This window comes from Culex pipiens, chromosome 3, assembly GCF_016801865.2.
Source record: "Culex pipiens pallens isolate TS chromosome 3, TS_CPP_V2, whole genome shotgun sequence".
In the NCBI taxonomy this organism is placed as follows: Eukaryota; Metazoa; Arthropoda; class Insecta; order Diptera; family Culicidae; genus Culex; species Culex pipiens.
Genome location: NC_068939.1, coordinates 40,317,998 through 40,341,235, shown reverse-complemented (window position 1 = coordinate 40,341,235; position 23,238 = coordinate 40,317,998). Strand labels below are relative to the sequence as shown.

Sequence of the window (23,238 nt, the reverse complement as noted above, 5' to 3'; positions counted from 1 at the left end):
TGGATCAATCGGACAGCGCTGTTGACTCACAATCCAGAGGTTGCTGGACAGCTATAAAGACAACTTCTTTTTTATCTTATCGACTAAAAAACTAAATCTGTCCTTTTAATTTCGAAATTCTGTATTTTGAGATACGGTGGTGATTTTCAATATTAGAGTATCGAATACAAAATTATTAAAATGCTTGTAATTGGCGTTTTTTACATGGAGTTTTGTGGTACTTCCGATCAGCGTATCAGCCTTTTATCATCAAATTCGTTTTGCGATCCTATATTAGTTAAATTTGAAATGCTGTTTTCCAATATTTCATATTGTCCTGAAGACTTTTATTTTCCGTGTTTCTCTGCGAAAAGGCCTTTTCCCCGAAACTGCCCTCCTTCCTCGCCAGATGTCGCCGCGACAGACGACACTGTAAACGTCACTGGCCGTGTAGTTGTAAACGTCAGGCATGCAACTCTCGCTACAGCCAGCCAGCCAAAAAGAAAGGAAAAAAGTTGATTCCTAGGAAAAATTGAAATCGAACGTCGTCCCGTCTCCGCGGTGTGATTGCGTCCGTGATTTCAGTTTCGAGTGTGGGTGATTGGGGCCGCGCCGTCGTTGTGTCCCGCAAAGAGGTTTGTCCGCTAGGTTCCCGACCGCGGGGTGGAAATCCGGAATCCCGTTATAAGTTGGATTTGGGTCGCGCGCAGAAGAAAGAAGGCGCAGAGTGGAAAAAAGAGCAGATTTTCTAGTGCTCGGTGGTGGTGCTTGCGAAAGTGGCCTCCTCCTCCTCCGTCAAGGTGGTGGACTCCCAGACGAGGAAGTGAAAACGGCAGCTTTTTTGGGCAGAAAAACTCGAAATTGGAGCACCAATAACGCTGGTTCCGGGTGTGATTTTGTGCAATTTGACCAGTTTGTTCAATGTAGAGCAAAATTTTGATTACATAAAGAGTGCCAGGAATCGACGGAAAGAAGACGGAAAACATTGGCGTTTGTGGGGTGGGGAAGGTGGTGGACACTAGCAGAAGGATGGACATTTTTTTTGTTGTTGACACATTTTGTGATTGCAAAACTCTGCCAGCATAGAGCACTTTTCGCTGATGCAGTTGCGCCACTTTGTTGTGGCCACCACTTCTTTGTCGTGCTTTGTGGTTTGCTGCAAAAGAATATGTCCAGGATTTGCTGACGGATTGTGCAATAGCGATGGAAATTACGCGTAGAATGTGCCGTGACGAAAGTTCAAGAGATTGGTTTCGAGTTCATGATAGTTTTTTGAGATGATGAACTTTTCGTATGAATCGTTTTTAAAAGTCATTTGAAATACTTTTATGTTCAATAATACAAATTTATTACTTACATAAAATTGCATGTCTTTACCAGCTCTAGCTTTTGAGTCGTGGAAATTGTCGATAGTTTTGTCATTTCAGTCAATTGTATTCCACAACCAACTGTTCAAAAACATTATAAATTTGGAACAAAATTAAATTCTGCAAGTGCGACCAAGTAAAGTCGCCTCGATTCACAGTTATCTCTAGCTTTGTTTATTTTCACTTGCTTCACGTTTTCCTTCTGCTCTCCCCTACCTTAACCAACACCTCCCCCTCCCCGCTCGCGCCGATCAAACGTGAAGAAAAGATCACGTCATTATTTCTGAATAATTTCACGCGGAATAAATCGCAGTTTGGAAGCATCAACAGCAGGAGCAGAAATGCGTTGAAAATAGCACACGTCGATCAATCGTTGATAGTGGCAGCAGCATCGTTCCATTTTGTTGCGAGTGCGGCGAGTGGTGTGCAATATTGAGGAAGAAAAAAATAACGCGAACCTATCGAGAACTGTGTGTGACCAGCAGGGTGGCAGAGTGCAGCGAAGAAAGATTGAGAGATCGTGTGAGGCAATCTTGGCGGGTTTCATCATCCGGCTGGCGCTAGGAAGTGGATTGAAGGCAGCAAGGAACGAGAAAGAAGTTTTCCGAGGGTGAGAAAAAGGTGAGTATAGTCGATAGTTTTAAAGCTAAACATTGGTAAAACAACATCAATCAAGTTTTGTATTTGAGTTTTGAAAAAAAAAATCTGAAGATTCGGAATTTTCCCTGAAATTGTTTAAAACTTGTTTTAATTGTAAAAAAACGAATTATTTTGCATTTTAAACTGAATACGAAGCCGTTTTCACATTTTGTGTGATATTTGTTACACTGAAAATGCCTATAAATTTGAAGATTTGTTCTAATTGTGTCCCAAAAACACATAAAATTTATCATTACTCACAAACTAGTGGGAAATAACCCAAAGAATCCGAAGGAGCGCGTTTTGTTTTGCGATTCAAACACATACTCAAACTCAATATTCACACTTTGTGAATATTAAAATATTAATAAAAAATTCTGCTTATCAACATTTTCTTAATTAACTAACATTTTGTGTTAACTAACATTTTATGAAAGCTTCTTCTTGAAGTACTTCTCTACCACGGTCAGTATGATTCCATACCATTCCTTACGTTTTTATTATGTACTCTTCATTATGCGGAAGAATCTCAAACCTATTAAAGTCACTCCGGTTTACGTAACAGACAATCAACCACTAAAAATTAAAAATTGAAGTTACAAGCCTTAGTCTCAAAATTTTAATGAAAATAGTGTTTTAAAATGCGTTTTACACTAGTTCAGTTGTTTTGCAATCGTTAGATTAAAAAAAAAGAGTTGATGAAAACAAAAATTTTAGCGAAAACGATTTTTTTTGCGGTATTGTACACCGAAAATTTCCAAAAAAGCATGAGATTTTGGAATTAATCTAAACATGCTGAAAATGATTCTAAACGCAGGGGAATGCATTTTAAATTGATTTCAGCTGATTGCATTATAATTTTCATAGAAATTTTGAAGTTTTATATTTTGTTTTATTTTTTTTTGAAAAACATGTTTTGCCCCGATTTTCGGGTAAAAAAGTTTAAAAAATTAAACTACAGGCCACGGTGTTAACATTTGAATAAAAAAGTGTTTAAAATGCACTATACACCTGTCCATTTGTTTTGCAATCATTAATTTCCAAAAATTCTTTCTTTGACGAACCCAAACATGCTAAATATAATTATACAATGCAGAAAAATGCATTTTAAATTGTTCTCAGTTGATTAGACTTCTATTTCCATTAAAATTGAGATGTTTTGTTAACATTTTTTTTTTGTCCCCTGATTTAAACTTCGAAAAATATTTGTAACGACCCTAACAAGAAAAAAAGATATTACATACTTTTCGATTGCAAATTCTACTTAACATTTTAAAAAAAATGATGTTTAAAAATTTTAGTGCAAGATTTATTTTTTACAAAAATCACTATTTAAAAAAAATCATAACCCGTCGGCAAAAGTTTGGTGCATTGATACTTAAGAATGGCTTAAAAGATGCGGGGTTTCGTGCCATAAAACGAATAATAATAATAATAAAAAAAAAAAACAGGAAATACGGATTTGGAGAAATTTCTTTTTTTGGAAAAAAAAGTTAATTTAAAGATTTTTATTTTTTGTATTTTTTGATTTGGCTCAAACTTTGTGGTGGCCTTCCCTTTAACCAAAGAAGCCATTTTGTGTCATTGGTTCACCCATACAAGTCTCCATACAATTTTGGCAGCCATCCATACAAAAATGGTACGTAACTATTCGAAAATCTGTAACTTTTGAGTGAATTTTCTGATCAATTTGGTGTCTTCGGCAAAGTTGTAGGTATTGTTGAGGACTATTGAGAAAAAATAGGTACACGGAAAAAATGCTGATTTTTTTATTAACATTTTTTTCACAAAAACTCAATTTCCCAAAACACGTAGTTTTTTGATTTTCGAGATTTTTTTATATGTTTTTAGGGACAAAACCCGCAACATTTGAGCCAAAGAGAAACATGGTCAAAAAATCTGTCGCCGAGTTATAATTTTTTGAAAAAAAAGTGATTTTTGGAAAAAATCAAAATTTTATGCAAAAACAAATTTGACATATTTTTTTTTAATGTAAAATTGAATTTGCAATCGAAAAGTACTTTACAGATTTTTTGATAAAGGGCTCCGTTTTCAAGATAAAGCAACCAAAAGTTTGATTTTAGCGAAATATTTGCAGTTTTTTTCGAATTTAAAAAATAGTGAACATTTTCTAAAAAATATTTTTTTGAAAAGTTCAAAAATTTGCTATAAAATTGTCTAAAAGACAATGAAGATTGAACCTCTGGTTGCTGACATACAGCCGCTTTAAGAAAAAGAAACACGAAATTGAAGTTTTCTAAGTCTCACCCAAACAGCCCACCATTTTCTAATGTCGAAACATGAAACATCCGTGAAATTTTCCGATCTTTTCGAAAAAAAAATATTTAGAAAAAAAATTAATCAATACTAGTATTTTAAATGGGCGTAATATTCAATGTTTGGCCCTTTTGAAATGTTAGTCTTGATTCAAAAAAATTCAAAATATTTTTTTCGAAAAGATCGGAAATTTTACGAATGTTTCATAATTTAACATTGAAAATCGGACCATTAGTTGCTGCAGGCCAAGTGCGAATGATTCTGATGATACCTCTTCAGTTGACGCTCAGGCGAGGAACATCCTGGAAGGAGCGTCACTGACTACGTCCGTAGTCCTGTTAGATCATTCTTGATCAGAACAGTATAGCTCTGGTTCCTTGCAAGTGTCCTATTTTCTTACCTCCACGTTGGCTTGGTTTTCATGATGACCTAGCTGGTGGCCTGTGGAAACGGATCGTAAACCTTTGACCACCGCGGGTCAGAGTCGAGACGGCTAAAAGAAAGGGGCGCGACAATGTGGGAAAGGGAAGTAATTTGTGATTGTAGACGGTATTGTTTTGATTCGCAGTATGTTGAGTCAACTGCTGTGGATGTACCTGAAACATCGCACAACGGGGTTTCTCTTCTTTTTCGAGAGCCTGGAGCTTATTAGAGAACGGACATCTCAGGCCTGAGGTGCCAATCGAGGTACCGGAGCTGTCAAACGAAGGTGCCTATCGAGCAAAATCCTTTGTGACGGTTCTCGTGCTTCGATTGGTGTTTTTGATTTGAGATGTCCGTTCTCTAACGGGCTCCAGCTTCTCTATCTACCATCTATATTCTGTTTATTCTGTTTCACTGATTCTCTAACACGCTTTCTGTTTATTATCGTCCTTTTTATTTTCGATTTTACTTTCATGATTCTCTTGATTCTCTCAATTCTCAACGCTTTTCCACTCTATTTACTAATTGATGCTGCTGTAACAAACTGTCTGTTTTCCCTTAATTTGGCAGCGATGTCAATTTTGTTTATTTTTATTTATCTATTTGAATAATTGTTCATCTGCTCTATAAATTGCCCTTCTACAATCTTAGCTTGTTTGTTGCCTCTATTTATTAACTATTGTTAATTTCTTTATCTACTTCATAAATTACTATCTTTTTTTTACTATTGATTCTTCAAATAGTCTATTTCTTTCACTGTCCATTGTTTTCAATCTTCACCCTTTTTTAAAACAAGTGAGGTTCGAGCCCTTACTCAATTTTTGGAACGATCAAAGAATTAACACAAATATTACTATTGTACTTTTGGTAAACTTTTGAATAACATGCTTAGGTCCAAAACATTGTAACAAAACATCGCGACAGAAGAAATAGCAACAGATTAACACGATTCAACATTAGGCAAGATTTCAGAAGAAAATAAAACACAGTAAATAACAATTAGTTTTTAAATTCAAACTAAAAATAAAACAGTTTTTGCTTTAATGAAAATTGATAGGCACACTATAAATGGTTAGGCGCTTATACTCACATCAAACCCTACTTAATGTACCACCCCCGGCCGAGTTAAAATGCGTAACCGGAAAAGAAGGTGTGCATGCCTGGCACGAACACTCAAAGCGTGTTCTAGCGTGCTGCTCGTACTGACTCAGAGCAAGGGTGAGATGTAGGTGTAAGGGCAGTGCGTGTTCGTCGGGAACCTAGTGCATAAGATCGCTCAAGGCCCGTTCTTACACTGAAAATTGCGAATTGCGAATTGCGAAAATCGGACCATTAGTTGCTGAGATATTGACATTAGAAAATGGTGGGTTGTTTGGGTGCGACTAAGAAAACTTCAATTTTCATTTTTCTTTTTCTTAAAGCGGCTGTATGTCAGCAGCCAGAGGTCCAATCTGCAAATATTTTGTTAAAATCAAAATTTCGGTGGCTATATCTTGAACACGGAGCACTTAATCCAAAAATCTGTAAAGTACTCTTCGATTACAAATTTAATTTTACATAAAAATTGAGGTCAAATTTTGTTTTGGTATAAAATTTCTATTTTTTTCAAAAATCACTTTTTTTCAAAAATGCACAACTCGGCAGCAGATTTTTTGACCATACTTCTCTATGGCTCAAAAGTTGCGCGTTTTGTCCCCCAAAACATATAAAAATCCTGAAAATAAAAAAATAGGTAGGGTACGTATTTTGGGTACGTATTTTGGGTAATTGAGTAGTCCTCAACAATACCTACAACTTTGACGAAGACACCAAATTGATCAGAAAATTCACTCAAAAGTTACAGCTGTTTGAATATTTACGTACCATTTTTGTATGGACAGCTTCCAAAATTGTATGGAGACATGTATGGTTGAACTAATGACACAAATCAAAAATTTTAAGTAAAATCCATTTCCGGGTTTGGTGGAGAATTGCTCATAAGTGAAGAATGTTGCCGCCTGAGGCTGGGGCAGGAGTATAGCGTACCTAGATCTCTCTATTTGTCTACGATGACGACGATGACGTCAAGTAGAGTAATATGTTGGCCTTTGTTTTCTTTCGTCTTTGATTGCTAGTCAATAACAATAACAGCAGCAGCAGCAGTAGTGAACATACCAGTTATTGGACACTGAGTTTGTGGAGGTAGGGTAAGGGGAGGAGAAGCATGGTGTCTGTGCAGTAATGTAATCCAAGTTGTAAACAAAAAGTTTTATAATTAGTAAAGGATTTTTATGAAAAATTGTACTTACAAACTATAACAATTTGCTTCTTAAAAAAATAGTTGTTCAATCAATATTATTGACCAATAAGCCATTTTCAAACCATAAACTAGCTTTTACCAACACTAAACTTCTCACATGTACACGAAAGAAAGAGAGTCGCGTCGCAGAGACGCTTTGCAGAGTGAGAGAAAGACATCGACAGTAATAACAACAATACAGTAGTGCCACACAGGGGCCTTATCGATTTCGGGGTTTGGTTGTTCCGGGTATTGCGGCGGGGGAAACTCTGTCTGTGTTTTTGGTCAAGTTGGAAAGGCCAATTGAAAGTAATTTGACTGAGCGTGTGCGGACGGTCTCGTCGGCTGACCTTCGTCAAGAAGTGTCGCGAAGAGGAATGTCATGCCGGAGTGGTAGTTTACCTTTCGACATAGATAAACAGATGTGAATCTCGTTTGAAATTAATCATTTACGAACTTAATGTCAAAGCAGTTTTGATAAATAAAATTACTGAGAAGGATAGATTTAATTAAAGTAATTTCCATTTTTTGTTTACTGCAAAAACTTGGATTTTGAACAAGTTACTGAAAAACGAAATTCAATTTTCTCCCGAAAGTGTTTGATTTCGTGTAATCTTCTAGAAAAAAATTGTTTTGAATGTATTCTTGGGATTCACTTTGTATTATAATTTCTTCTGATTCAGAAAGGACTAAAATAATCTTGAAGTCATGGGTATGATTGCAAATAATTTCTAGAACAGGAAATTTATCTCTTTTTGCCAACATTTTCACGAAAAGAATTTGGTATGCTTCAATGGATCATGTAATGTCCACCGATCTTGATAATCGTTTTTGACGGGAGGACGAGAGCAAAAAAAAAAAAAGGAAATCTAAACTTCAATTTTCCAGCTAAGAATTAAACATTTTTGAGCAAAAAAGTATCACAAAATAATTAGTATATTATTAGAGTTGTGCTACTATCTAAAATTTACAAAAAATGTGGAATTTTTTGCCTTCCTCACCTTACTGAGGAAAGGCTATAAAATCACTCGTAAAATGAACTCAATTAGACATCCTAGACCCACCTTCATGTATACATATCGACTCAGAATCATGTTATGAGCAAATTTAGAACTTTGTTCTAGAAAACCGGAGAAAATCCACTTTTTCGTGAAATTTTTACACGTAGCCTTATGGGTGGGACAAATTTGACATGCATTTTTCTCGGCTTGCTGTTTTTACATATGGGACGGACTCGATTAGAGCGGCAGTGTAGGTGAGTGGACAAAAAATGTCACTCGATTATCTCCGGATTGACTTTACGGACTTTGACCGTTTTGGTCTCTTTTGATTCGTCTTGGGGTCCTATAAGTCTCTTTTTAAAATCAGTAAGTTTAGTTAGGCACTTCAAAAAAAAAAAAAAAACGAAGTTGACTTTAGAGCTGTCGGCCAACATTGAGCAATTCTCTACGAAATCGGTATTTTTTTTAAATATTTTTGTATTTTTTTAATCCGACTGAAACTTTTTTGGTACCTGAGCAACTCTCTACGAAATCGGCCGATTTCGACCATTTTTTTTTGTATTTTTTTATTTGACTTAAACTTTGTGGGGGCCTTCCATATGACCAAATAAGCTATTTTGCATCATTGGTTCACCCATACAAGTCTCCATACAATTTTGGCTGCGGTCCGTACAAAAATTGTATATGTGAATATTCAAACAACTGTAACTTTTGAGTGAATTTTCTGATCAATTTGGTGTCTTCGGCAAAGTTGTAGGTATTGAGGACTTTTGAGAAAAAATAGGTACACGGCAAAAAATTGCACAAAAATCCGCAACTTTTGAGTTATAAATTTTTGAAAAAATAGTGATTTTTGGAAAAAATCGAAGTTTCATTCATTGACATTTTTTTTAATGCAAAATTAAATTTGCAATCGAAAAGTTTTTCGATTTTTACAAATAGTGACCATGAGTGACCATTTCTAAAAATATTTTTTTTGAAAAGTTCAGAAAATTTGTTAGAAAATTGTCTAAGAGACATTGAAGATTCCAAATTGAAGATTGGAATCTTCAATGTCTCTTAGACAATTTTCTAACAAATTTTCTGAACCTTTCAAAAAAAAAAAAATTAGAAGTGGTCACTCATGGTCACTATTTTTAAAAATCGAAAAACTGCAAATATTTCGCTAAAATCAAACTTTCGGTGGCTATATCTTGAAAACGGAGCCCTTTATCAAAAAATCTGTTAAGTACTTTTCGATTGAAAATGCAATTTTGCATTAAAAATAATGACAAACTTGTTTTTGCATGAAACTTTGATTTTTTCCAAAAATCACTATTTTTTTCAAAAATTCATAACTCGGCGGCAGATTTTTTGACCATGTTTCTCTATGGCTCAAAAGTTGCGGATTTTTGTCCCCTAAAAGATATCAAAAAATCTCGAAAATCAAAAAATACGTATTTTGGGGTATTGAGTTTTATTGAAAAAAACGTTTCTTAATCCACCATTAGGTGGTTGGTGCCTTCCTCACATTAACAATTTAATTCAATTCCGAAGTTTGCATTGTTTCCAAATCAAGTTCCAGCACCGAAAAAGACTTGATGAAAATAAGTTTATGAGTAAAAAAAAATCTTATACAGACTTTTCCAGAAAACATGCAGACTATCATTTGAAGCAATGTGGCAACCGGGCGTTTCACATCTGGCGCGACTCTCGCACGTAAACAAAAAGACCCGGCCTTTTGAGGTTATGCAAAAATCACCCTTTTTTGTATCTACAAAAAAACTTTTTCATGGCATAACTTTAAAAGTACTTCACTAAACAGAATAAAATTTAATAGGGTCTTAGGGGACCCCAAAACGAACAGAATAAGGCGGATCCGGCCAAAATCGGTTCAGCCAGTTCTGAGAAAATCGTGTGGAAAAAAAATCATGTCTACACACATCCCCACAGACATTTGTTCAGAATTTGATTCTGAGTCGATAGGTATACGTGAAGGTATATCTAGGAGGTGTATTTAAGAAGTTCATTTTTCGAGTGATTTTATAGCCTTTCCTCAGTGAGGAAGGCAAAAAGTTGATTAAGAAATCTGCAAAAAAAAAATCCGTGTACCTATTTTTTTCTCAAAGTCCTCAACAATACCTACAACTTTGCCGAAGACACCAAATTGATCAGAAAATTCACTCAAAAGTTACAGCTGATTGAATATTTACATAGCATTTTTGTATGGACCGCAGCCAAAATTGTATGGTGACTTGTATGGGTGAACCAATGACGCAAAATAGCTTATTTGGTCATATGGAAGGCCCCCACAAAGTTTGAGCCAAATCAAAAAATACAAATAAAATCCATTTCCGGTTTTGGTAGAGAATTGCTCACCTTCGGTATGCACAAAGAAGCCATTTTGCATAATTAGTTTGTCCATATTATTTTACAAATACAAATTTGGCAGCTGTCCATACAAAAACGATGTATGAAAATTCAAAAATCTGTATCTTTTGAAGGAGTTTTTGATCAATTTAGTGTCTTCGGCGAAGTTGCAGGTATGGATAAGGACTACACTGAAAAAAATGATACACGGTAATTTTTTTTTTTGATTTTTAATTTTACTTTTTGTTACTAAAACTTGATTTGCAAAAAAACACTATTTTGTTTTTTTTTTTATATATATGTTTTAGGGGACATCAAAAGCCAACTTTTCAGAAATTTCCAGGTTGTGCAAAAAATCGTTGACCGAGTTATGATTGTTTAATCGATACTGATTTAAAAAATTCGAAATAATGGTCGCAACATTTTTTCAACTTAATTTTCCGATGTAAAATCAACTTTGCAATCAAAAAGTACTTTATTGAAATTTTGATGAAGTGCACCGTTTTCAAGTTAAAGCCATTTATAGGTTTATTTTTTGATAATAGTCGAAGTTTTTTTTTTAAAATTAGTGCACATGTTTGCCAACTTTTGAAAAAAAGTTTTTGAAAAGTTGAGAAAATTTCCTATTGTTTGCTTGTTTGAACTTTGTTGATACGACCCTTAGTTGCTGAGATATTGTCATGCAAAGGTTTAAAAACAGGAAAATTGATGTTTTCTAAATCTCACCCAAACAACCCACCATTTTCTAATGTCGATATCTCAGCAACTATGGGTCCGATTTACAATGTTAGAATATAAACATTCGTGAAATGTTCCGATCTTTTCGATAACAATATTTTATTTTTTTAAAATTAAAACTAACATTTCAAAAGGGCCGAACATAGAATATTACGCCCTTTTGAAATGTTAGTCTTGGCCTCTGGATTGTGTGATCTTACAACCAAATCAAACGTTATAAGCACTTATGGGACCATCCATAACCCACGTGGATACTTTTTTTTACACCCCCTTTAAAATTATTTGCTCTACAGCATTGCCTTGGCGTTCTCGATTGCGAGTCCTCCTCGAAACTAGTTGTGCGAAGGCTTGATTGTTGAGGCAATTGCAAACCTCTTTTTACACCTAAGGTTCCATCCACCCCGGGATTCGAACTGACGGCCTTTGGATTGTTAGTCCAACTACCTACCAGCGACTCCACCGAGGCAGGACCCAGGGAGACGACTCCTACACCTGGACTGAGCTAACGACCTAACCCTCTAGTTAAGAGAGGGGCAAACATCTACCTCCCTGTCCGACGGATGGCGTGATCAGACAAATCTTGTCTCGAAAAATGCCACCGGCCACCTTCTGGGATCGAAGCCAGGCCGACTGGGTGAGAAGCAACCACGCTTACCCCTAAACCACGGGTCCTTTTACATTATGATTCATAAATTACTGCAACGGTTTTCTATTCCTTATCTTCGAACAGTTACTGCCATAAAAAAATTATGAGAATTTTGAGAAAAAAAAATTGTAAAAAATAAAGGTATTTTTTTCTTAATTTGACCAACATTAATTTCTACACAATCTGAATAGAGAAAAGAACTTCGATGAATAACCTCTTAAACATTTTGAAAAACAAAACGATTTGAATAGTGATTTGGCCTCAAGGTTCTCTGTGATTCTGACGTGCGCCATCACCATATTTCAGGTCTGATAAAAATATACTTTTCCATAATTTGTGAAAACTAAGCAATTAGCAATTTGTCTTCAAATTCTCGACTCTTCCTGCAGGCCAAGTGCGAATGATGCTGATGATACCTCTTCAGTTGACGCTCAGGCGAGGAACATCCTGGAAGGAGCGTCACTGACTACGTCCGTAGTCCTGTTAGATCTAATTGATCAAGACAGTATAGCTCTGGTTCCTTGCAAGTGTCCTATTTTCTTACCTCCACGTTGGCTTGGTTTTCATGATGACCTAGCTGGTGGCCTGTGGAAACGGATCGTAAACCTTTGACCAAAGTCAAAGTCGAGACGGCTAAAAGAAAGGGGCGCGACAATGTGGGAAAGGGAAGTAATTTGTGATTGTAGACGGTATTGTTTTGATTCACAGTATGTTGAGTCAACTGCTGTGGATGTACCTGAAACGTCGCAGAACGGGGTTTCTCTTCTCTTCATTCTCAGCTACCACCTATCTTCTGTTTATTTTGTTTCACTGATTTTCTAACGCGGCTTCTATTTACTATCCTTCATTTGATTTCGATTTTACTCATTTGATTCTCTTATTTCTCAACGCTTTTTCACTCTATTTTACCAATTGATGCTGCTGTAACATACTTTCTGCTTTCCCTTAATTTGGCAGCGATGTCAATTTTGTTATCATCTGCCTTTTCTTTATTTATCTATTTGAATAATTTTTCATTTGCCCTATAAATTGCCCTCAATACAATCTAAGCTTGTTTGTTACCTCTATTTATTAATTATTGTTAATTTATTTATCTACTTCATAAATTACTATCTTTCTTTTACTATTGATTCTTCAAATAGTATATTTCTTTCACTGTCCATTGTTTTCAATCTTCACCCTTTTCTTCAAACAAATGAGGTTCGAGCCCTTACTCAATTTTTGGAGTGATCAAAGAATTAACACAAATATTACTATTGTACTTTTGAAAAACTTTTATAAAATGCTTAGGACCAAAGTTGTAACAAAACACCGCGACAAAAGAAATAGCAACATAAAAACACGACTCAACACTAGGAAAGATTTCAGGAGAAAACAAAACACAGTAAAATAACAACTAGTTTTTGAATTCAAACTAAAAATAAAACAGTTTTTGCTTTAATGAAAGTTGATAGGCACACTATAAATGGTTAGGCGCTTATACTTACATCAAACCCTACGTAATGTACCACCCCCGGCCGAGTTAAAATGCGTAACCGGAAAAGAAGGTGTGCATGCCTGGCACGAACACTCAAAGCGTGTTCTAGCGTGCTGCTCGTACTGACTCAGAGCAAGGGTGAGATGTAGGTGTAAGGGCAGTGCGTGTTCGTCGGGAACCTAGTGCATAAGATCGGTCAAGGCCCGTTCTTACACTGAAAATTGCGAATTGCGAAAAATTCTCGACTCTTCCTCGATCAACCCCAAAAGCCTCACTTCCGCGTAACGAAATAGAGACAATAAAATGTTTTTTTTTCATCTCTTCTCCATTTCCAGCAACGAGCAAACTTTCACCGACAAACGCGCGCTTGCCAGCGTAACCGCAACTGAGTCACAGCAGCAGCAGCAGCAGCCCAGCGGCCCGGAACTGACCGGCACAACAACCAGCGCGCAAGATGACCGCAACGGACAACACGATCCGCTTCAGTGACCACACGCTGGACAAGGCGACAAAGGCGAAGGTGACACTGGAGAACTACTACAGCAATCTGATCACGCAGCATGGCGAACGGAAGCAGCGCCAGGCCAAGCTGGAGGCATCGCTCAAGGACGAGGCGCTGTCCGAGTCCCAGCGGCAGGAAAAACGTCAACAGCACGCCCAAAAGGAGACCGAGTTTCTGCGGTTGAAGCGGTCCCGGCTCGGGGTGGAGGATTTCGAAGCGTTGAAGGTGATAGGACGGGGTGCGTTCGGCGAGGTTCGACTGGTGCAGAAAAAGGACACGGGGCATGTGTACGCGATGAAGGTTCTGAGGAAAGCGGACATGTTGGAGAAGGAACAGGTGGCGCATGTGCGAGCCGAGAGGGACGTGCTGGTCGAGGCGGATCATCAGTGGGTGGTTAAGATGTACTATAGCTTTCAGGTGGGTTCTTGGTTTAAGTAATGAAGGAGGACAAAGCTAATCGACAATCTCTTCATTTCACAGGATTCGATAAATCTCTATCTGATAATGGAGTTCTTGCCGGGCGGCGACATGATGACGCTGCTCATGAAGAAGGACACCCTGTCGGAGGAATGCACGCAGTTTTACATCGCCGAAACGGCGCTGGCCATCGATTCGATCCACCGGCTTGGCTTCATCCATCGGGACATCAAACCGGACAACCTGCTGCTGGACGCGCGCGGTCACCTCAAGCTGTCAGACTTTGGCCTGTGCACGGGGCTTAAAAAATCGCACCGCACCGACTTTTACCGCGATCTGTCCCAGGCCAAACCGTCCGACTTTATCGGAACCTGTGCCAGCCCGATGGACTCGAAGCGCCGGGCGGAAAGCTGGAAGCGGAATCGGCGAGCCCTGGCGTACAGTACGGTGGGAACGCCCGATTACATCGCGCCGGAAGTGTTTCTGCAAACGGGGTACGGGCCGGCCTGCGACTGGTGGTCGCTCGGCGTCATCATGTACGAGATGTTGATGGGATATCCGCCGTTCTGCTCGGACAACCCCCAGGACACGTACCGGAAGGTGATGAACTGGCGCGAAACGTTGATCTTCCCGCCGGAGACGCCGATCTCGGAGGAGGCGCGCGATACCATCGTCAAGTTTTGCTGTGAGGCGGAGAGGAGGTGAGTGCTGGGGTGAAAAGGGGTTTTGGTTCAGCACTTGTTTGGTATCTAGGGTGCCCAGAATATGGGATTTTTTTTCCCCTTGAGCAGTTGTAGTACTTTGAGCCAAATATGAGCAAATTCGGTCAAATTTCGGTGATTTTTTTGCGGTTTTGTCTCCAGGGAGCACTATTTCCATTCAAATATTCCCAAACGTGAGATTCTCATTGGATATTTAATGCTCTAAAACTTTGTAGAACATACCAAAACTATAAAACTCGATTCTGAAAAGTTAACAGCGATTTAAAATAGTAGTTTATGCAACAAGTTGCAAAAAGAGGATTTTTTCAGCACGAGTCGTACATTTATTTAACGAGGTTCACCGAGTTGGATAAATACGAAGAGTGCTGAAAAAAACAAGTTTTGCAACGAGTTCCATGCAAAAATTTTTGTTATTCCAAAAACACACACTGAGTGAAATTTTATGTCAAATTTTCATGTATTTTGTCAATAAATCGTTTAAATGATCAGTAGTGCGGTGCCTGTGTGGACGCGCAGTCCTGTTTTTTCGTGTTATTTTCCGTCTCTTTTGTGTCGCTGTTCGAGTGCATGGGGTGATTGGCTATTATAATTAAATAATGGCATCAGTATTGTGGTGCTTTTCGGAACGCGCAGTTCTGTTTTTTTACCTTCTTTTTTTTCATTGTTTTTTTTCCACTCGCGTTCGTTGGCCGATGAGTTTTTTTGTGTTGTTCTCTATTTATAGTTTTGAATAAAAACGTACCTATTTTTTGAGACTAGCAAGTCGTATTGCTGGATTAAGCCCTTTCTATATCATTTCAATAATCATATCAATAAATGAAGCCCTTCCTACATCACCGTTGATCGGAAGGCACGCCGACGGAGAATTTCTGGAGAATCGCGGTCGAATTAATACTATATTTAAATCCCTAGATAGCTATCTTTCCGCAGCCGACTGCCTAAGATTTTTAAAATTTCAACCGATAAACAAATTGCTTATGGTCGCATCACCTACCACAGTGAATCCTGACCTCATACCCATCTTACTAACCCCTCAAAACTCATGTGATACTTTGTCGGAGACGCAGTCGATTTGGCGGTCCCATCACTCAAGTATCGGACTAACATTCCCATCCACTTCCCCGTGTCTTACCTCTGGTCGTGGCCGGCGTCGGTATTGATCAGCATGATAAGGACCTTTGAAAATTGCAAAGGGGTGATGATTGGTTCCTACTTTTCATCTGTGGTCCACGGAGCAATGTTTGGGGGTCCTGGTCAATAACGAAGTAGCAGCTACGGGTAGACATCAATGCTATGCTATGCTATGCTATTTTGTCAATAAATCGTTTAAATCAAAAAAATGTTGAAAAGTGTTACTTTTCAAAACAAGTGCAGAAAAGTTCAACTTTTCACCCATTTGAGTGCTGAAAAGTAGAACTTTTCAGCATTTATTTTGAAAAGTGTTGCTATTCGATTCTGTTATTTTTGGTACAGAAAAGTAGGCTATTTCGTCATTCAAGAATGACAGGAAAAGTAAGTAGTTTCACGACGGAATTACAAAAAGACAGTTTTGTATGAAAAACTCCGTTTTACCAGCTTTTTGGCTCAGGTTTTAATGGCGTTTTTTTTCAATTCATTTAGTGTTTAAATAGAATTTAACAGTTGTGCTCCAGGATGTGACATTTACAATACTTCCTTTACTGGGAGCTTACATATTTCTATGTTTAGATTTTGCTAGCTGTGTGCTCTCTGAGGGTAAATTTTTAATGGGTTTTTCTTAACCAATTTTGCTTTTGCTTCCACTTTTTGTCACTAAAACTTGATTTGCCAAAAGCACTACTTTTAATTATTTTCATTTTTTGATATGTTTTAGGAAAACATAAAATGCCAACTTTTCAGAAATTTCCAGATCGGGCAAAAATCCTTAACCGAGTTTTGAATTTTTAAATCAATACTAATTTAAAAAAAAATGAAAAAAAAGCGCAAAAAAATAACATAATTTTTCGATGTAAAATCGAATTTGTAATAAAAAATACTTCTGTTTTCAAGTTATAGCAATTTTTAGGTAACCTTTTTTGAAAAAAAGTCGCAGTTATTCATTTTTTAAAATTAGTGCCCTTTTTTGTCCACTCCTGAAAAAAAATATTTTTGAAAAGCTGGGAAAATTCTCTTTATTTTGCATTTTTGAACTTTGTTGATACGAACCTTAGTTGCTGAGATATTGCCATGCAAAGGTTTAAAAACAGGAAAATTGATGTTTTCTAAGTCAACAACCGATATCTCAGCAACTAATTTTCCGATTTTCAATATATAATAATAATATTTGGCTCTTTTTGAAATGTTAGTCTTGATTTGAAAACACCGAAAATATCGTTTTCAAAATTTCAAGAATGTTTCATAATTTAACACTGCAAGACGGACAGTTAGTTGCTGAGATATTAGACTTTGAAAACATCAATTTTAATGTTTTTAAACCTTTGCATGGCAATATCACAACAATTAAGGGTCGTATTTTCTCAGCTTTTCAAAAATATTTTTTTCAAGGGTGGGCAAACATGGGCACTAATTTAAAAAATAGAATAACTGCAACTATTTTCAAAAAAGTTACCTAAAAATTGCTATAACTTGAAAACGGTGCACTTTATTAAAATTTTACTAGAGTACTTTTTGATTCCAAATTCAATTTTAATTCAAAAAAAATGAAGTTGAAAAATGTTTGCGACCAATATTTTGATTTAAAAAAAACAAACAGTATTGATTCAAGAATTCATAAGGCCGATGCAAATATTTTTCAAAGTTTTTGTCCCTCGGCTCTGGCCGGAGTCGAGGGGCCAAAAAATATAAAAATTGAAATAACAAGCCGTAGTCTCAACATTTGTATGCAAAAAGTGTTTTAAAATGCATTTTGCACTAGTTCAGTAGTTTTGGAAACATTAGTTTTCCAAAAATGTAAGTTTCGACGAAAACAAAAAAAACACGAAAAAACATTTTTTCGCGACAGTGAACATCGAAATTTTTTAAAAATTCAGGTGAATTTGAATTAGACCCAAACATGCTAAAAATGATACTAAATAAAGGGGAATGCAATTTAAACTGATTTCAGCTGATTCCATTGAAATTTTGAAGTCTTTTGAAAAAATATTTTTTTTTGCCCCCTGATTTTTTGGGGCAATTTTGAAGTAGGGGGGGGGGGGGGGGGAGTTAGCACTTTATGTCCCCGAAAACATATCAAAAAATGATAAAAAATGAAAATGGTGTTTTTTTGCAAATCAACTGACAAAAAGTGAAATTAAAAATCAATCAAAAAATTTCCGCGTATCATTTTTTTTAATGTAGTCCTTATCCACACTTACACTGAAAAAAACCCAACACTTCTTATTCAAGTGCCCAAACACATGAAAGATTGAATAAAGCCACATCATAGATCTAATTGGTTTGTGTTTCAACATCAATCCAAATCACAATCAAATGTAATTGTTTGAATCTATGACATTTCCCCGAAACCCATATTACCGAAGGAACATTTCCCCGAATGCCACTTCCCCGAAAAGACACTTCCCCTAATAGTAATTTCCCCGAATTCCATTTACCCGAATTTCCCATTTCCCCTAATCGTCCACATCCCCGAATGCCATTTTCCCGAATGGGCCACAATCCCGAATGCCACTTACCCGATTAGTCATATCCCTGAATAGTCATTTCCCTGAATGCTATTTCCCCGAACGCGGTCAAGCGGAAATGGCATTTTAAAAGAAAAAAAATGATGACAATTTTTATCACATCAAACAACATATTTAAAGGTTCGTATTGGCCTTGAATGATCAACTTTCTTTTTGGCTTCATTCAGAACAGACGTAGCATTTTAGGGGGGATTCAATACAAATTCAAATACAATGAATATTGTTACAGACCTTTTTTTATACATATATTCTCAAAACAAATACTTTTTTCTTATAGACATGATAATAATAATGCAATAGAAGTTTTGTTATTTTTTATGATTCAAAAAACATACCCTGCGATTTTCGTAGTACAGAACCCCGTACACACTGATCATTTTATTCACATTGCTGGTTTGGGATTTGGCGAAAAGTATAATCAACAAAAACTTTAAATAAAATTTGAACCAGCCTTATGTACCTATTTGTCCGATTTTTGGGTTCTTTGACAAAATTCGAAAAAAGACAAATTTCCTTGCAAATTTCTCAAAAACAACATCTAATTATGCGGTTGAATACAAATGTTAATTGAACAAAAAAAAATCTAGTACAGTCCAGACTTGATTATCCGAAGGCTTCGGAAAAATTTCACTTCGGATAATCGAAACTTCGGATAATCGAAACTTCGGATAATCGAATCACGGAAAAAAAATGTTATGCCTATTTTTTATTGTCGAGCGTATGTTCCTACAATAGACCTATAATCAGGTTTCAGTGGTAGATTACTCAGACAGAAAAAAAATGTCCCCTAAACTACGTTAAAGTGATTTAGAACTTTTAAATCCAAGGCCAATATGGCGGTGTTGAAATATTGAAAAAAAGCATTTTATTATTTAATAGGCAATCAACTATTCAAATTTGACTAAAATGGGGTTGCAGAACTCAAATTTGATATTTAAAACAAGAAAAAGAAGAAAAAAAAAACGAAAACAAAATTTTGTTTTTGATTCGATTATTCGAAGTCCCATACAAACCTTCGGATAATCAAACTTCGGATAATCGAAACTTCGGATATTCGAGTCTGGACTGTAATTGTGTCCTAAAATTAAGCTTAAATTTGTTGTGGTTTGGTTGAGCGTTTTAGCAGAATGCATTACTATGAATACAAAGAGACGAGTTGTTCCTTTTAATTCCGCTGCCAAATTTTTATGGAAAATTATATGGACAAACTAATTATGCAAAATGGCTCCTTTGAGCATACCGAAGGCACCAAAAAAGATTCAGCCTGATTAAAAATACAAAAAAAAAATCGAATGAACGAACTCTCAGAAAATTGCTAATATTAAAAATAGCCCAAAATCACAATATTCAAGGAATTCTGCTTTCGTCACTGAGGATGTGTGCAGACATGATTTTTGTCCACACGTATTTCTCGGCACTGGCTGAACGGATTTTGTCCCGGTTTGTTGCGTAAGGTTGGGTTTTGGGGTCCCATAAGTAACCATTGAAAATTATAAATTTAAATTAAGTCCTTCAGATTAAGAGATATACATTAAGTGTCTACAGCTAGCACTACAATACTGCCCGAAGAAAGTATGTCTCTATCTTTTCAGAATTTGACACTGAACAAAAGTACCTTTGGCAGGGTGGTTCATTTTGCCCCGAATGCATCAAAAATATTTTTTTTCCTCAACCAAGTACATTACATGGGACACATTCCAAACCATAAGCCTATCTCATTGAATGCAAAGTTTTGTAAGTTTTTTTAAGGTTTTCAGATCTGCTCCTAAACGTAAAAATATTTCCACAAAATACGTATTTTGTATTTAAAAAATGCTAAAAATATATTGTTCTCCGTTAAAAAAATCTGTTAAAATTCTGGAGCAACATTTGAAAGGGGCGGTACGACATTGCACTTACGGCCTTTCATTACACGCGTTTAAATCGCTACGTCACGACTGTCATCCACATAAAAAGCGAGTGAAGTCAAAATCGAACCAAGTTTTTGGCGCGTGACGTTTGAAAAGGTCGTATGCTGCGCATCGCTTATAACAAATTGAAACTTTTTTCAGTTTATTTTTTCTTCAAAAAGATTTATATTTCTAAAGTAAATTTTCAAAACAACTTATGAGTCAAGGGTTTCCTATGCAGACCTTTTAAAATTTAATCGAGATTTTAATTTCGGATTTAAACTAGGAAAACAGCATTTGATTCCATCGAGCACCTAATGCTGGCATATCAACACTTTGATGTATTTAAAGCTAGTTTAAAACATTTTTGACACAAATTGAATGAGTATTCTAAGCGTGAACCAAGGAATAATCAAACGTAATTTATTTTATTTCAAGGAAATTAAATCTATTTTATTTTTAGTTAGGTGTATTGCGTTGTATGTATTGATTGTATGGTCAAGTAGAATTTTGTAATATTTTGATCTCAAATTCTAATAAATGTAAATGAGGACAAATTTACCTAATACTTCTAATAATCTTAAATATAGAAGCCAAAGGTAGTGAAAACATAAAAAAAATATTTAGGAAAAATAATTATGCATGTATTTCATACGACCTTTTAAAAAACCACATGTAAACAATATTGACAGCGCCTCTGGCGGTGACTTCAGGAAACTGCATGCGCGTCAGATCCTTGGTTTAAATGGGACGAAAGGCCGTAAGAGCAATGTCGTACCGCCCCTTTCAAATGTTGCTCCAGAATTATGAAGTTTCAAATCAAATTCGTCGTGGTGTGACACATAGCCGATAAGGCCTATCCATATCATCGAAGCTCGGAAGGCACGGGAGATGAACATGGGGTTTATGTCTTTATTTTCTAATAATATGTAAACGTTCCTATTGCCTCCTTTCCAGGCTCGGTTCCCAGCGCGGCATCGAGGACCTGAAGCTGGTGTCGTTCTTCCGGGGCGTCGACTGGGAGCACATCCGCGAGCGGCCGGCGGCCATCCCCGTCGAGGTGCGCTCCATCGACGACACGTCCAACTTTGACGAGTTCCCGGACGTGGCGCTGGAAATTCGTAAGTGGAACTTGTGACGTTGATTGATCATTTTGAAAATTAATTTTGTTTCATTTTCGCAGCACTTGCCGCCGCCCATCCGACGCCCGAGGGTGAGGTCCTCAAGGATTGGGTCTTTATCAACTACACGTTCCGTCGGTTCGAGAGTCTCACGCAGCGCGGTACGCCGACGAAAAAGTAAGGAGGAGGTTTTGATGATGGTGATGAGGACGAAGAAGCTGGCTGGACTCGACTTCCGGTAGTATATCTCTTGCTAATATTCTAATCTCCAGACAAAACACACACACGTACGTACACACACACAGAAGAAGAGGAGGAGAAAAAAGTAAACACACACATACAATTTTACTAGAACTATTCGCTGGAAAGAAATTATATATTTAACGACGCGAACGCAGGAAGATTAAGAATGACTCAATGGTGAAGCAAACAAAACAAAAATCGTAAATTAGTATCCTCTATGAAAGTACAGAAAAAATATCTTTAAACACACACTCACACACATAGTCACGCAATACGCGTGAAAACAAATCAAAGAATAATGATAACGCTACGCTAAGGTTAGCAAAACTTTTGCCCCCACTCCCTTCCTCTCCACAAACTTCTTTAAGGTACACCCTTCTCTTAGTCGCTAGGAGTAGTGTGCAATATATATTCCATTTCAAACTTGAGTTCAACAACACACAGTTCACAGTGTTAGTGTGTAGCAGCCTTTCCCTAAATTTCCAGCTTTCACAGCCAAGTAGACTTACAAATCACATTTACAACACTTACGTTATAGGAGCGAACCGAGATCGTGTGCGTGCGCGCTTGCTTAAAAAATAATTGTGCAAAACAGAACAGAACACACAGACAAACAGATAGCTAATGTAACCGAGAAAAAGAAAACAAAAAAAGGTACATGTTAAGTTAGTCCCTCCTGCAGTTCTCCATGATTTAGCGAAAAGAAAGGGAGTAAGCATTTCTAGCGTGATGCTTAGAGAGCAAGCTATATATAGTATTAGTAGAAATTATTATTTTTAAAAAACCATTATCCTAATTTTAAGTTTAAATGTTTTGTTTTATAGAGCAAGCGAACACTGTAATTTTTGCATCTTCTCGCGCTCACCTTGCTGCAAAGTTGAGTGTCGTGTTTCTTTTTGTGTCGTTTTTGTTTGAGTTGTGTAAATATTCACAAGAGAGAAAAAAAAGCAAAACGCGCCACACGTTAAATTTGAGCAGCACGCCCTCCCTTAAATTGTTCCCCCTCACAACACACAAAAAAAACTTTGGTTTAATTTTGCTAGAAGCAAACAATCACACACACCTAAAAAAAAGTTTATTTTACTTTATGTTTCGGTTTTGGACCACCTTAAAAAAAGATAGAAAGAAAAAAAGAGAGTTTTTATTTATCCAAGTGCTTTGTGAAAGTCGACGGCAGGCAGGCAGGCGTTTATTCCGTGTTTCCTGTTTTATTATTTTTAGGGTTCTAAGTTCGATTGTGAGTGGAAAAAAGAACAGAAAAAAACAGATAAAAATATATATTATAAAACAGTAAAAAAAAATCAACACACACATGAAATCCTTAGTGCTAAGAGAAATGTGAGCGTTTTTAGTGTAATGTCGACTAATGGAGCAAGAGCAAAGTGAAAATAAGTAAAAAGTACATTAGATAATTTTGGGTTCTTCAGTTGTTGTGGGTTATTTCTACTTTCGGTCGGTCAATCTCGAGTTTTTATTTTTATTTCGGTCAAAAGTAAGATCCTTTTCCCAGA

General features: G+C 36.7%; 1 protein-coding gene across 1 annotated transcript; it reads left to right on the top strand.

Moving 5' to 3' along the window:
* The first annotated feature begins 455 nt into the window (after positions 1–455).
* LOC120424827 (serine/threonine-protein kinase tricornered) lies at positions 456–23,238 on the top strand. The gene is made up of 6 exons (XM_039589048.2): positions 456–614; positions 1,660–1,967; positions 13,510–14,093; positions 14,157–14,794; positions 21,321–21,484; positions 21,547–23,238. Exons 3-6 carry the CDS (start codon positions 13,629–13,631, stop codon positions 21,663–21,665), a joined length of 1,386 nt encoding a protein of 461 aa, XP_039444982.1. The 5' UTR covers positions 456–614; positions 1,660–1,967; positions 13,510–13,628; the 3' UTR covers positions 21,666–23,238.

Coding starts and splice junctions, on each gene's coding strand:
- LOC120424827 (XM_039589048.2), top strand. CDS start 13,629: ATGACCGCAACGGACAACACGATCCGCTTCAGTGACCACACGCTGGAC. Junction 14,094..14,156: donor AGATGTACTATAGCTTTCAG/GTGGGTTCTTGG, acceptor TTCATTTCACAG/GATTCGATAAATCTCTATCT. Junction 21,485..21,546: donor GGACGTGGCGCTGGAAATTC/GTAAGTGGAACT, acceptor TCATTTTCGCAG/CACTTGCCGCCGCCCATCCG.